This window comes from Giraffa tippelskirchi, chromosome Y (assembly GCF_054371585.1).
Source record: "Giraffa tippelskirchi isolate mGirTip1 chromosome Y, T2T-mGirTip1v1.2.pri, whole genome shotgun sequence".
Lineage (NCBI taxonomy): Eukaryota > Metazoa > Chordata > Mammalia > Artiodactyla > Giraffidae > Giraffa > Giraffa tippelskirchi.
Window position 1 is genome coordinate 1252220 of NC_137290.1, and position 15281 is coordinate 1267500.

Below are 15281 nucleotides of genomic sequence, written 5' to 3' on the forward strand. Positions count from 1 at the left end.
AGCCACCAGGGAAGACCATGCTTGACCGTAGACTGTTGCTAATGTCGCGTCAACATCTACTGGGGACCTACTAGCATCTCCGGAAACACTCCACTAAAGGAGGCAGGGCACAGACACGGCGGGCCTGCCTCGCCCTCCACCCCTGTTCGGTGGCGGTTAAGTTTTATACAAGCCACAAAGCAAGGGTTCAAGGGCACCACGTCACGGGGGAAGGGCAAACTCCCACGCTGAGATTCGCTCCGTGAAGGATGAACCCTGCTCACCAGATTGTAAAGGTCTGCAGGAAGGAACAAAAGTACCACTTGTTAGGAAAAAACCAAGATATTGAACCCAAATCAAGGCAAATGAATGATGGACCTGAAGCTGAACCTGGTTCATCACCTGCTGGAAAAAAAAAAAAGTTTTATTGGCACACAAGCCCTGCTCATTCCTCACCAATCCTGAAGGAAATCAGTCCTGAATACTCATTGAAAGGACTGATGCTGAAGCTGAAACGCCAATACTTTCACGACCTGATGCAAAGAGCTGACTCTTTGGAAAGACCCCAATCCTGGGAAAGGTTGTAGGCAGGAGGAGAAGGGGACGGCAGAGGATGAGATGGTTGGATGGCATCACCGACTCAATGGACGTGAGTTTGAGCAAACTCCGGGAGATGGTGAAGGACAGGGAAGCTTGGTTTGCTGCAGTCCATGGGGTCGCAAAGAGTCGGACATGACTGAGCCACTGAACAAGAACAGCTGCAAGCAATACCTAAGAGGTAAAACCAGATCTATAGTACAATTTTTATCAAAACGGACACCATAAAAGGGATTGATTAAATGCAGAGGATGTCCGGAGAAATGTGATCAATGTTACGTTTTGTCTTTTTTTTCTTTCTTCAAAGCTCATCTACCCTGTATCTTTTTTCCAGCTGATTTAAACAGCTGCAATATTCACAAATGTAAACCGAGTTGACCTGAAGGGTCTTCACTTTGCTAGCAGAAGAAAGTCCCTTCATTTCCAAAGCTGATTTAGGGACCAAAATAAGCCATCAGAAAGCTTCAAAAAGAAGAAGGGGAAACCTGAGAGTGTCTTCACTGTGCGGCTACAGAAGATGTTTGACACCGGCTAGGAGCTGATTCCGTGACATCCCAAAGGCACATATGGAAGTCCTGACCCCCAGGACCTGAGAATGAGGCTGTATTAGGAGGTGAGAGTCTTTGAAGAGGGGGTGAAGCTGAAACAAGGTCAGCAGGCTGAGTCCTGATCCCAGAGGGCTGCGGTCCACATACGCAGAGGTCAGGACACAGAGACACCCAGAGGGACGACCATGTGAGGACTCGGGGAGGAGACGGCCATCCGCATGCCCAGGAGAGAGGCCTGGGGAGGAACCAGCCCTGCCCACACCTGGGTCTCAGACTCCAGCCTCCAGGACTGCGGGAGGGTAAATGCACGCTGCTTACTCTATCCAGTCTGTGCCGTAATTTGTTATGACAGGTCCGGGAGGCTAACCCACACTTACTGTCATTGATTGCAGTGAGTCACACAGGTAAAAAAAAAAAAAAACCAAAACACATGATCCAGATTAAAGGAGAAGCTAGACTTCTACCCAAAAAAAAAGAGTGTCACCATTTCCTGTCTGTTTCAGGTTTTCAGGGTTGACCGTTAAGGCCTTCTGTACCTGCTGGCTCTGATCTTTAGTTGCTAAGTCGTGTCTGACCCTTTGCGACCCCCTGGACCGTAGCCCGCCAGGGTCCTCTGTCCACGGGATCCTCCAGGCAAGAATACTGGAATGGGTTGCCATGCCCTCCTCCAGGCCATCTTCCCAACCCAGGGATCGAACCCAGGTCTCTTGCATCTCCTACACTGGCAGGCGGATGCTCTACCACTGGGCCGCCTGGGAAACCCCCCCAGGTCTGTAACCACACCGATATCTCCATAACACAGAGGCAAACGATGCCGTATCTCCCAGTCACTCTCACATACAAGGTACTGCACAGAGGAATCATCACCTATGATAACGTGCATGCCCAGCTTCGCCAGGTACTTTGCGGTTGAGTATCCGATGCCATCGGTCCCTCCGGTCACTATGGCAACACGTTCGGGTTGCGGAGAGAAGACTGCAGAAGAAAGAAAGAAAGAAAAAAAAAACAAGTAAGGTTTAGAAGCAGAGCACACGTCGGTCCGAATGAAGTCACACGAGAGGGCGCGATGCCAGCGGGAGCTGTGGTTCGATACCTGTGGTTTTGTTCCTGTGAGTTATTTACAGGCTCAGGATGGGAGAGGGTAACACAGGACCTTCGCCCTGACTGATGACTGCCTGGGCTTCCCGGGAGGGGCGTAGGGGTAAAGAAGCCATCTACGCGGTTCTATCCCGGTCTCCAGAGCCCCTGGAGGAGGAAATGGCAACCCACTCCAGTGTTCTTGCCTGGAGAATCCCATAGACAGAGGAGCCTGCCGGGCTACAGTCCCTGGGGTCGCAAGGAGTCGGACACAACTGAGCAACTGAGCAGGCAGGTATTGAGACAGCCTGGTGTGCACACGTCACAAAGCCTTGCTCACCCCCACAGACATCTCTATGCAAGAGTGAACGCTGCCAACATGCCGTGCAGAAAGGCTGAGATGAGGAACACGGCCGAGGGCCCTGGGTTGAGCGTCCTGGATTGATCCCCCCGGACCAGGCCGTCTGTGTTGCAACGTGGAGGTCTTACACCTGTACACACTTTCTTCCTCCGGGGCACTTGGGAAGGCGAGTGCCGTGAACGTATTGAACATCGTTTTCTACAATGTTTGGAGACGGCATGAACAACACAGGGTATCTCGCAAAAACCGTGAACGTTACGACTGCTCTAACCGTTGACCTTTGCACGAACCAACGTGGATCCAAACACGTGAGAACACAGGTTGATGTTTCGACCTAAAGCTTGCTGTTTCTGACTCACGGGCAGAGAGGACACACATAGGGTTGTCTAGGCGGGGAGACGGGGTGGGGGAGGGAAGGGTTGCTCGCCTGGGGTTAGCGGATACAATCTGTTATATATAGCATGGTTAAACAGCAAGGTCCTGCTATATAGAGCAGGGAACAGTATTCAATACCCTGTGATAAACCATCACGGTAAAGGATACGTAACAAGATGTGTGTGTATGTGGGCATATGGATATATATATATATATATAGGGGCTTCCCAGGTGGCTCAGTGGTAAAGAAACCGTCTGCCAACACGGGAGACCCCGGTTCGATCTCTGGGTGGGGAAGATCCCCTGGAGGAGGGCATGGTAACCCTCTCCAGGATTCTTGTCTGGAGAACCCCGTGGGCAGAGGAGCCTGGCGGGCTGCAGTCTAGGGGGTCGCAGAGAGTCGGACATGACTGAGCAACTGACCACAGCCTGGACCATCCCCGAGAGGAGGCGGGACACCACGCCAGGCAGGGTTACACGGGCAAGAAGCGGGGTTCGTCTGGAGGCACAGGGAGTGGGGAAAACTAGACAAGAGCCTTGATGGGGATTTGTGCAGGAAGGCGGAGGTGAGGGCGGGCGTGCAGGCCTGGGATGGGCCGCGGTGAAGAATTCCAGCAGGTCCTGGGTGCAAGGGCGGTCCTGGTTGTCTGCTACCCACCCTGGGAGGGGGGTGGGTGCAGGTGGATGGAGGCCCAGGGTCTAGGAGCCCCTGCCAGGAAGGGGTAGGGCTGACCCCCCTGGACGGACGGGTCACTTTGCATATGAGCCGCAAGCTGCGAGGTGAGTTAGTTGCTACGTGTAGGAACTGGCTGGTCCTAGGAGATTTACTATAGGATCCACGCCGGTCAGTTCAGTTCAGTCGCTCAGTCGTGTCTGACTCTTTACAACCCCATGGACTGTAGCCCACCAGCCTCCTCTGCCCATGGGATTCTCTAGGCAAGAATACAGGAGTCGGTTGCCATTTCCTCCTCCAGGGGATCGTCCCAACCCAGGGATCAAACCCGTGTCTCCTGCACTGCAGGCAGATTCTTTACCACTGATCCACCAGAGAAGCCATAATAAATACTGTTAGGACATCTAAATAGAGGCTTTGAAAACATGAAATTAGATCCATAACTCCTAAGACACATCTAAATAAACTCCAAGAGGAAAAAAGCTAAAAACTGAAACTATTCAAAGAATGCACAAATTTACCTGTAACCTCAGACCAGAAAACTCTTTGCTAATTCTAAGGAAAACACCAATTTCACTCTAAAAAAAAAAAATTGTATATTGTTGAAAAAAAAAAAAAACCACCAAGAGATTTCCCTGGTGGTCCAGTGCTTAAAAATCTGTGCTTCCATTCCAGGGAATGAAGGTTCAATCCTTGGTCAGGGAACTAAGATTCCATATGCCTGGCAACGTGGCCCCCAAAAATTATTTAAAATAAATTTTTACAAAAACACCATAAGCAAAGTCAGACAGAAATGATGAACTGGGACAAAGTCTGCAACTCCCATCGCATTCAAAGAACTATTTTCCTAAAATGCAAAGGGTTCTGAAAAGCCAAGAAACAAAAGGCTCTCTAGAGAAGGACAAAAACATCTGTTGACATAAAAACATATTTAAAAACTTCCCTGACTGTCCATTCATTAAGACTTCGCCATCCAGTACAGGGGCTGTGGGTTGGATCCCTGGTCAGAGAGCTAAGATCCGCGTGCCTTAGGGTCAAGACCCCAAAACTTAAAACAGAAACAATACTTCAACAAATTCAACAAAGATTTAAAAAAAAAAACTTGTGACCCCCATGGACGATAGCCACCAGGCTCCTCTGTCCATGGGATTTCCCAGGCAAGAATACTGGAGTGGGTTGCCTCCTCCAGGGGATCTTCCTGACCCAGGGATCAAACCCAAGTCTCTTACATCTCCGGCACTGCAGGCATATTCTTTAATGCTTGAGCCATCGGGGAAGCCCCAGAAACAATACTGTAACAAAAATCAGTTCAGTCGCTCAGTCGTGTCCGACTCTTTGTGACCCCATGAACCGCAGCACGCCAGGCCTCTCTGTCCATCACCAACTCCCGGAGTCTACCCAAACCCATGTCCATCGAGTCGGTGATGCCATCCAACCATCTCATCCTCTGTCATCCGCTTCTCCTCCCGCCCCAAATCCTACCCAGCATTAGGGTCTTTTCCAATGAGTCAACCCTTCGCATGAGGTGCCCAAAGTATTGGAGTTTCAGCTTCAACATCAGACATTCCAATGAACACCCAGGATTGGCCTCTTTTAGGATGGATTGATTGGATCTCCTTGCAGTCCAAGGGACTCTCAAGAGTCTTCTCCAACACCACAGTTCAAAAGCATCAATTCTTCGGCGCTCAGCTTTCTTCACCGTCCAACTCTCACATCCATACCTGACCACTGGAAAAACCATAGCCTTGACTAGACGGACTTTTGTTGGCAAAGTAATGTCTCTGCTTTTAAATATGCTATCTAGGTTGGCCATAACCTTCCTTCCAAGGAGTAAGCGTGTTTTAATTTCATGGCTGCAATCACCATCAGCAGTGATTTTGGAGCCCAAAAAAATTAAGTCTGACACTGTTTTCACTGTTTCCCCATCTATTTCCCATGAAGTGATGGGACCAGATGCCATGATCTTAGTTTTCCGAATGTTGAGGTTTAAGCCAACCTTTTCACTCTCCTCTTTCACAAACAAAATTAGCAAGCATTTAAAAAAAAAAAAACTTAAGACAGAAACAATATTATAACAAATACGATGAAGTGAAAGTCGCTCAGTCGTGTCCGACTCTCTGTGACCCCATGGACTATACATACAGTCCACGGAATTCTCCAGGCCAGAATCCTGGAGTGGGTAGCCTTTCCCTTCTCCAGTGGATCTTCCCAACCCAGGGATTGAACCCAGGTCTCCCGCATTGCGGGCGGATTCTTTACCAGCTGAGCCACCAGGGAAGCTGAAGAATCCTGGAGTGGGTAGCCTGTCCCTTCTCTAGGGGATCTTCCCGACTCAGGAATCGAACTGGGGTCTCCTGCATTGCAGGTGGATTCTTTACCAACTGAGCTACCAGGGAAGCCCAAAACAAATACAGTAAAGGCTTTAAAACAATAAAAATACAATTTAAAAAAATTAAATGCTTAAAAAAAAAAAAAAGCAATACTGAACTGGCCCTTCAAAACACGGGTCCAAGTTTACACCCAGTAAGGGACGTGTTAATAGCTAATAAAAACTGCAAGATACCATCCAACCCAGCACATTGGTGAGAGTTCAAAGACTTCAACATCACATTCTCTGGTGTGGCCACGGGGACCCCACCCTGACCTACAAAGTGGATGGGAGTGCAAAACGGCTCAGTCCCCGTCGGAGAAAATTGTGTCATATCTGCCCCAATTAGGTGTGACTCTTTCATTTGATCTCGCAAAGTCACTTCTAGGAATCAGCTGCGAAGAGGCCAGGTCAGGTGCCAACTTACAGCCAAGACTCTTTGCAACAGCGCTATGTCTGCATGCAGTAAAAATGTATTGGCCACCTGCCGCTGTAGTTGTCCGGTCTCTAAGTCATGTCTGACTCTGTGACCCCACGGACCGTCGTGAAGTTACAAAGAATAAACCCTACGCGTTCTTGCAAGAGGTTTGTATTTTTAAACCCCCAATTTCAGGTCTTCGCCCCATTGAGAGTTAATGTAAGGGTCTATTCATAATAGTGGAGTATGGTGGTGTTGTGTTTAGTTGCTCAGTCGTGACTGATTCTATGTGAACCCATGGACTATAGCCCGCCAGGCTCCTCGGGGGTAAAGGACCCGCCCGGCCAAGGCAGGAGACGCAGGTTCCATCCCTGATCCAGGACAATCTCACACGCCAGGGGGGCAACACCTGGGCTCCAGGGTCCAGGACCCGCAACTCCTGAAGCCCGTGCGTCCGACAGCTCCTGTTCCACAACATGGGAAGTCACCGCAATGATAACCCCACACAGTCCAACTAGAGACCAGCCCCTGCCCTCTGCAATGAAAGAAAGCCCACGTGTAGCAACCAAGACCCAGCACAGTTCAATTCAGTTCAGTCGCTCAGTTGTGTCCGACCCTTTGCGACCCCATGGACTGCAGCACACCAGGCCTCCCTGTCCATCACCAACTCCCAGAGTCCACCCAAACCCATGTCCAATGAGTCAGTGATGCCATCTTACCACCTCATCCTCTGTCACCCCCTTCTCCTCCTGCCTTCAATCTTTCCCAGCATCAGGGTCTTTTCCAACGAGTCAGCTCTTCGCATCAGGTGGCCAAAGGATTGGGGTTTCAGCTTCAGCATCAGTCCTTCCAATGAACACCCAGGACTGATTTCCTTTAGGATGGACTGGTTGGATCTCATTGCAGTCCAAGGGACTCTTAAGAGTCTTCTCCAACACCACAGTTCAAAAGCATCAATTCTTCGGCGCTCAGCTTTCTTTGCATTCCAACTCTCACATCCATACATGACCACTGGAAAAACCATGGCCTTGACTAGATGGACCTTTGTTGACAAAGTCATGTCTCTGCTTTTTAATATGCTGTCTAGGTTGGTCACAACTTTCCTTCAAAGGAGTAAGCATCTTTTAATTTCATGGCTGCAGTCACCATCAGCAGTGATTTTGGAGCCCAAGAAAATAAAGTCTGACACTGTTTCCACTGTTTCCCCATCTATTTGCCATGAAGTGATGGGACCGGATGCCATGATCTTAGTTTTCTGAATGTTGAGCTTTAAGCCAACTTTTTCACTCTCCTCTCTCACTTTCATCAAGAGGCTCTTTAGTTCTTCACTTTCTGCCATAAGGGTGGTGTCATCTGCATAAGACCCAGCACAGCCAAAAGCAAATCAATCAATAAAAAGTAATTTAAAAAAGAAAAAAAAAAAAGGCAGCTCAGGTCTTGGCAAATGAACCGTTGGCTAAGGCACAGCGTTTGCAGGGCGAGCCGCGCGGTCCCTTGCGGGCTATGTTTAGACACTCCGCAGTCATCTTTCTAAGTGTCTAACTCGGAGGGCTGACCTCACGGCTCGGGGATGGCCGGCAGCTTGGGAAAACAGCAGCATGACAGGGCTCCGTACGCCGAGCTCGCGACACGTGAGAGCCGCCCCTAATGTCACAGGGAAGAACAAATCTGACTCTGTCTTTTGCTGTTGTTCAGTCGCTCGGTCGTGTCTGACTCTTTGTGACCCCATGGACTGCAGCACGCCAGGTTTCCCTGTCCATCACCAACTCCCAGAGCTTGCTCAAAATCACCGGTATTCGAACTGTTTCTTTTACTTTAACCTTTGCACCCTTTTGCTTTGACTAGGAATGGTGCCCGTAGCCTGAAATAGACAGGACAGTTCATTTCTGGGTTCTGATCTTTAAGGGCGTAACCCTTTTCTACTCACAGAGCATTTAAAAAGTTGCAGAAGAGAGAATAACCTTTGTTTGGTTGGAGACTTATAGTAACATTATAGACAGGATAGTTCATTCTTAGGCTCTGACCTTTAAGGGTATAACATTCATAGAGAGATAAAAAGTTGCAGAGTAGAAAATAACGTTTGTCTTCTTGGAGGTGCATAGGAACACCATAAACACATTCTCAGTCTCAGATCTTTAGGAGTATAACCCTTTTCCATTCACAGAGAGATTTAAAAAGTTGCAGAACAGAGAATAACCTTTGTCTGGTTGGAGGTTTAGAGTAACATTATAAATAGACAGGAGAGTCCATTCTCCAGGCTCTGACCTTTAAGGGGACAACACTCTTCCATTCACAGAGAGGTCAGAGGTTGCAGAACAGAGAAAAACACTTGTGTTGTTGGAGGTTAAGGTGAGCGTCGTAGTGGCCGTGGATTCCTGAACCAAGAAGTTTGCAATCACTAACCTCACCCCCTTCCTCACCCGGCCCTTAAAAAGGCTTTGCTGAGACATTCAGGAGGTTCAGGATTTGAGGGCACCAGACACCTGACTCCTTGCATGACCCTGCAGTAAAGCTTCCTCTGCTCCAAACTCCAACGTTTCAGCTTGTCCGTCTTCACGGTGCATTGGGCAGACAGACTCGCAACCGGTAGCAAAAGAGGAAGGTGTGTGTGTGACAATTCACTCACAAAAGCAGTAAAAGACATGGTAACGTTGGTTGTTTCTTCGCAAATGATGAGGAAAAACAGCCAGGAAAGCAAGGACGGCTTTTCATAAGCAAGACGCAGACACTATGCAGGCAATAATCGATCTCTCGGACCACGAAAAGATTGCTTCATCCCACGGAACCAAAACTGCCTCGAAATACAGCAAAAGGAAAAACAGAAAGCGTGCCACGTAGGAAGACGGTCACACTCTTTGTCTGTGAAGAGTTCTTGTAAAATAATTCGAAAACATTTAACAACTCTCCCGAAAAGAGAAAAAAGAAGGAAATGAACAAAAAATTCACTGCGACCGATTAAGACACAGATGTAGACAAGGATGTTGGAACTGGCTCAGTCGTGTCTGACTCTCTGTGATCCTGTGGACTGGAGCCCACCAGGCTCCTCTGTCCATGGGATTCTCCAGGCAAGGATCCTGGAGTGGGTTGCCATGCCCTTTTCCAGGGGATGTTTCCAACCCAGGGATTGAACCCAGGGCTCCTGCATTGCAGGGCGGTTGTTTCCCACTGAGAACCATGGTGGGGAATTTTCAAACCCACACGCACACATAAATCGCCAGGATCACACAGACAGACACAGGAGCGAACACGTTAGGACAGGAGATGGGGATGAAAGCATTGCATTGCATCAGTCCGCCTCTCGGTTTCAGATATGGTACTTGGAACAATCATGATACAAGAGGGCTGTTCTTGCAGAAAAGCAGGAACACTGGTGCTCCATTTAATTCTTTATAAGTGTACCTGAATCGATAACTATCTCAATGTAGCAGCTTTTATTTACATGCGTATTTTGGCCGCTACGCCCAGCCTGCAGTTCCCCAACCAGGGGTCGAACCCAGGGTCCCGGCAGTGAGAGCACCAAGTCCTAACCGTTGCTCCGCCCACCAGGGAACTCCCAGGAACTTTTTGTAAAAAGTCTAAACTCATGCCTTCACTGAAAAAAAGAAAACAAGAAGAATATAGCCTTCTTAAAGTATAAAGCAAGGAGATCCAACCAGTCCATCCTAAAAGAAATGGAAATCAGTCCTGAATGTTCATTGGAAGGACGGATGCTGAATCTGAAACTCCAATCCTTTGGCCACCTGATGCGAAGAACTGGCTCACTTGAAAAGACCCTGATGCTGGGAAAGATTGAAGGCAGGAGGAGAAGGGGATGACAGAGGATGAGATGGTTGGATGGCATCACCGACTCGATGGACATGAGTTTGAGCAAACTCAGGGAGTTGGTGATGAATAGGGAAGTCTGGTGTGCTGCAGTCCATGGGGTCACAAAGAGTCGGACATGACTGAACTGAACTGAAAGTATAAAGTGAAATGTGGCTTCCCTGGTGGCTCAGTGGTAAAGAATCCGCCTTGCAATGCAGGAGACACGGATTCAGTCCCTGGTCTAGGAAGATCCCACATATCAGGGAGTAACTAAGCCCAGTGAGCCATGACTCCTGAGCCTGAGATCTAGAGCCTGGGGGCCAAAACTCCTGAAGCTTGCGTGCCCTGGGGCCCAGGCTCTGCAACAAGAGAAGCCCCCACAGTGAGAAGCCCGCACACTGCAAGTAGTAGCCCCTGCTCGCCACAACTAGAGAAAATAAATACACAAATGAAATTTAAAACAGAAAAAAGCCTCAAATCAAAGAACTCTGCCATCTTGGCCCCTGTCCAGCTATGTTGAAATAACCCGAGCTTTGTGGCTACTTTTAGAATTGGGGGCTGACTCCGTGCCTGGTCCCTTTTTTTTATCAGATACTGGCGGCTGGACACCCAGCCGAGGCACCTCGCTGTCACGAGACAGAAGTAGGCGCCAGGTACAGGGGTTTTGAAAGCCCAGGGCAGTGGCAACACCACCTCCCCTCTGTTATCTGCGAGGTTCCTGGACTTTGATTTATGTCCCGCATTTCCTATCTTCTGCAGACACGTGTAAGCCGCTGTGAATTCTTCGTGAGAGCGCGTGGGTCGTCTATTCACTGCTTCAGCCCTTAAATCTTTGCTCCTGAGCTCTCCTGGGAAACAACAGAAGTCTGCTAAGAGAGCATCAGGAAAACATAAATCCAAGCCACAGCGAGTTACTGGTTCACAACCGGGAGGATGGCTGCTTCGTCAAGAAAGGGAGGAAGGACAGGGGAAGACGGAAGGGCAGAGAGAGAAAGAAGAAGGAGGAAAAAGGAAAGAAAAAACGGAGAAAGAGGTCAAGAAAGAAAGGGAGAAAAAAAAAAAAAAAAAAAGAAAGGGAGAGAGGAGGAAAGAAGGGAAAGGAGAGACAAAGAAAGAAAGGAAGAGAGTATAAAGTTAGTGGGGAGGTAGAGAAGTCAGAACCCTCCTGCAACGTTGACGCAGATGTAAGCTGGAGTGGCCACTTGGACAGAGTCTGACGGCGCTTCAAGAGGTTAGACATGGAGATACAACAGCCCAGCTGTGCCACACCTAGGTTCCATCTATCCCGGAGAAATGAAAACACGCATCCACTCAAATACGCATGACGAAGCTTGATTCAGAGGAGCTTGATTCACAATAGCCAGAAATGTGAGAATAGCCCAAGTGTGGATGGACTGATGGATGGATGGATGGATGATGGATGGATGGATGAGTGGATGCATGGATGGATGATGGATGGATGGGTGGATGGATGATGGGTGGATGGATGGGTGAATGGATGGATGGATGGGTGGGTGGGTGTATGATAGATGGATGCATGGGTGGATTGATTGATGGATAGATGGGGGGGTGTGGATGGATGTTGGATGGATGGGTGGGTGGGTGGATGGATGTTGGATGGATGAATGGACAGATGGATGATGGATGATGGATGGATAATGGATGGATGGATGATGGATAGGTCGATGGATGGATGGATGGGTGGATGATGGATGGATGGGTGGATGATGGATGGATGGGTGGATGGATGACGGGTGGATGAGTGGGTGGATGATGGGTGGATGGATGATGGATGAGCAGATGGATGGATATAGATGGTGTATTATGGATGGGTGGGTGGATGGATGGTTAAACAGCATGAGATGGTGGAATATAACGCAGCCATGAAAAGGAGTGAAGCTCTGACACAGGCTACAGTGTAGATGGACCCTGAACACACGATGTTCAGAGAGAGAAATCACATGCGAAAGGCCATATATTTCATGATCCAATTTATACAAAAGACACAAACAGGCAAACGCATGGAGACAGAGGGTACACTGGTGGTCTCCAGGGGCTGGAGAGAGGCAGAAGAGTGAGGAACAACAGGTAATAGCCACAGGAATCTTTTTGTGGCTGTTGTTGTTTAGTTGCCAAGTCGTTTCCGACTCTTGTGCGACCCCATGCACTGTAGCCCCACCAGGTTCCTCCGTCCATGAGATTTTCCGGGCAAGGACACGGGAGTGGATTGCCATTTCCTGCCCCAGGGGATCTTCCAGATCCAGGGATCAAACCCGCATCTCCTGTGTTGCCAAGATTCCTTGCCACTGAGCCACCTGGGAAGGGGGTGATAAAAAGAAGTTCAAAGATGACACAGTAGTGGTGCTTGTCCAGCTCTGCAAATACCCTAAGAACCACTGAATTGCGCCACAGAAAGGATGCATTGTATGGTGAACAGACTCTCGGTTTAAAATGGGGGAAACGCCGTGTTTAATCAGGAATATTGGGGGGTGAGTGGGCACTTGGAAATTCTGGCATTCTTCTCACCAATGAATAATAACCTATACTACCCACGCTTTCCTGGTGCTGTTACCAACACTGTCTACTTTATTATGCAAGTGTGTATGGGGTGTTAGTCACTCAGTCGTGTCCGACTCTTTGCGACCCCATGGACTGTAGCCCACCAGGCTCCTCTGTCTATGGGATTCTCCAGGCAAGAGGACTGGAGTGGGTTGCCATTTCTGTCTCAAGAGTCCTCAAAATTGAGAGAAAATAATGTTCAAGTGACGCGCATCTGCCCTTCTAACGCAACTGGCTGCAGGATTCTGTTTTCCTGAAAACACAGCATCACTAGGTCACTAAGAAAGGCTGTGTCGGTAAACCACGACAATTAAGAAGCTTCCACGTCTCACTAGTGAGAATCTTCTGCCAGATGCACCGTGGGAAGCGGACTTGAAGGATACAGTGTCCACTTCGGACACTGTACCCGCCTGTGACCCTCCTGGTGACCAGGGAACAGGAACACGACGGTCATTTATTCTGGGGGACAGAACGATCTACAGGCATTAAGGTGGGAGAGCAAAGAGGGGCAGAGATGGGACGGCTTAGGACACGGTTAGATCACATCATCTATCCATCAACCCTCAAATGAGGCTGGCAGAAAGGGAAACAACCCCACACAGCTGTCCAGACCTCACACATCTCTACCAAGGACCCAGTTTTGTCCTTTTTCATGGATGAGTAATATTCCGCTGTCTGTGTGTACCACATTTTTATCCGTTCACCTGTTGACGGACGTCTAGGTTGCTTCTGCGTCCCGGCTATTGTAACACAGCCCTGCTGTGAACTTTGGGGCGTGTGTACCTTTCTAAATGACAGTTTTGTCTGGATATGCAGCTAGAGTGGGACTGCTGAATCACATGGTAGGACTGTGTTTAGTTTTCTAAGGAACCTCCACGCTATTGAGGCTGCATCCATTTACATTCCCACCAACGGTGTAGGAGGTTCCCTTTTCTCCACACCCTCTCCAGCATTGATTGTTTGTAGATTTTTTTTGATGATGGCCATTCTGACCGGTGTACCTCACTGTCATTTTGAGGTGAATTTCCGTTCAATGTACAGCAGAAACTAACACGACGTACTGAAGCAAGTATACCCCAATTTAAAAAATAATAACATTCAATTGAATATTCAAAAAACATTTTTTTGAAGTTAGTGCTGTGAGCAGTGGTCTGAGGAATGATAGTGTCAGTTGTTACACATGTCACCTTTTCCAGTGAATTTTGTCACCAGACCCACGTCTCCCCAGACACCCCGAGGACGAGGCTCACTGATCTCCACCCCCATCTTCCAAATGAACAGAGGACAAGAAGAAAACAGTATCGGTGGGAGTGTCTACAGGCAAATTCTGCAACCTCCCTAGTCATAGGCCACGTAACACCAAAGGAGTTTTCACAGGCAGGAACACTCTTCACAATTCTTTTGTAATGAATACATCTCAGGCATATTCTCTAAACCCTAAATAAGCCCAAGTCCTCAGGATATTCCAAGTGAGCAGGAAACTTGCTTTTGGGGGAACACAACCATGAGCTGAAGGACCAGATGGCAGGGTCCCCGGAAAATTGTACCGAACTGTACGATTTAATGGGTGGGTTATTTGTCACTAATCCTAAGCAAAGTCAACACTGAGCATTCATTGGAAGGACTGAAGCTGAAGCTGAAGTGCCAACACTTGGGCCACCGGATGCAAAGAGCTGACTCACTGGAAAAGACCCTGATGCTGGGAAAGATTGGAGGCAGGAGGAGAAGCGGACAACAGAGGACGAGATGGTTGGATGGCATCACCGACTCGATGGAAATAACTTTGAGTAAACTCCGGGAGATGGTGAAGGACAGGGAGGCCTGGCGTGCTGCAGTCCACGGGGTCACAGAGTCGGACGCGGCTGAGCACTCATGCATTCATGGCTGACAGGGACTCAGCTTCTGTAATACCTGCATCTCTAACTGGCTTTCTTTTAGTACAATCTATGCACATAAAGTATGTACTAGTTACAGGTCTCTCCAAAGACACAGATCAACAGGACACAGAGAGACACACACAGAGAGACACAGACATGTCTGGATGTGAGAGCTGGACCATAAGTAAGGCACAGCGCCAAAGAATGGATGCTTTTGAACTGTGGTGTTGAAGAAGTCTCTTGAGAGTCCCTCAGACTGCAAGGAGATACAACCGGTCCATCCTAAAGGAGATCAGTCCTGAATATTCCTTGGAAGGACTGATGCTGAAGCTGAAACTCCAATACTTTGGCCACCTGATGCAAAGAGCTGACTCAGTGGGAAAGACCCTGATGCTGGGAAAGAATGAAGGCAGGAGGAGAAGGGGAGGACAGAGGATGAGATGGTTGGATGGCATCACCGACTCAATGGACATGAGTTTGAACAAAATCCAGGAGATGATGAAGGACTGGAAAGCCTGGCGTGTTGCAGTCCATGGGGTTCCAAAGAGTTGGACACAACCGAGCAACTGAACAACAAGACCAGCAGGCTGGAGACTAAGGAAGAGCTGAAGTTACAGCTCAAGTCCCAAGATCATTGGAAGGCAC

At 48.7% G+C, this 15281-nt stretch overlaps 1 protein-coding gene across 3 annotated transcripts in view; it reads right to left on the minus strand.

The window, feature by feature from the left end:
• LOC145537807 (polyprenol dehydrogenase-like) overlaps window positions 1-15281 on the minus strand; it is a 267209-nt gene that overhangs the window by 223961 nt on the left and 27967 nt on the right. For all 3 annotated transcript variants that reach the window (XR_014076431.1, XR_014076430.1, XM_081568680.1), the window contains exon 2: window positions 1992-2099. Coding sequence is in view for 1 of the 3 variants with exons in the window: in XM_081568680.1 (XP_081424806.1) it covers window positions 1992-2099 (108 nt within the window). In the remaining 2 variants the exon portion in view is untranslated. The remainder of the gene's footprint in view (window positions 1-1991; window positions 2100-15281) is intronic.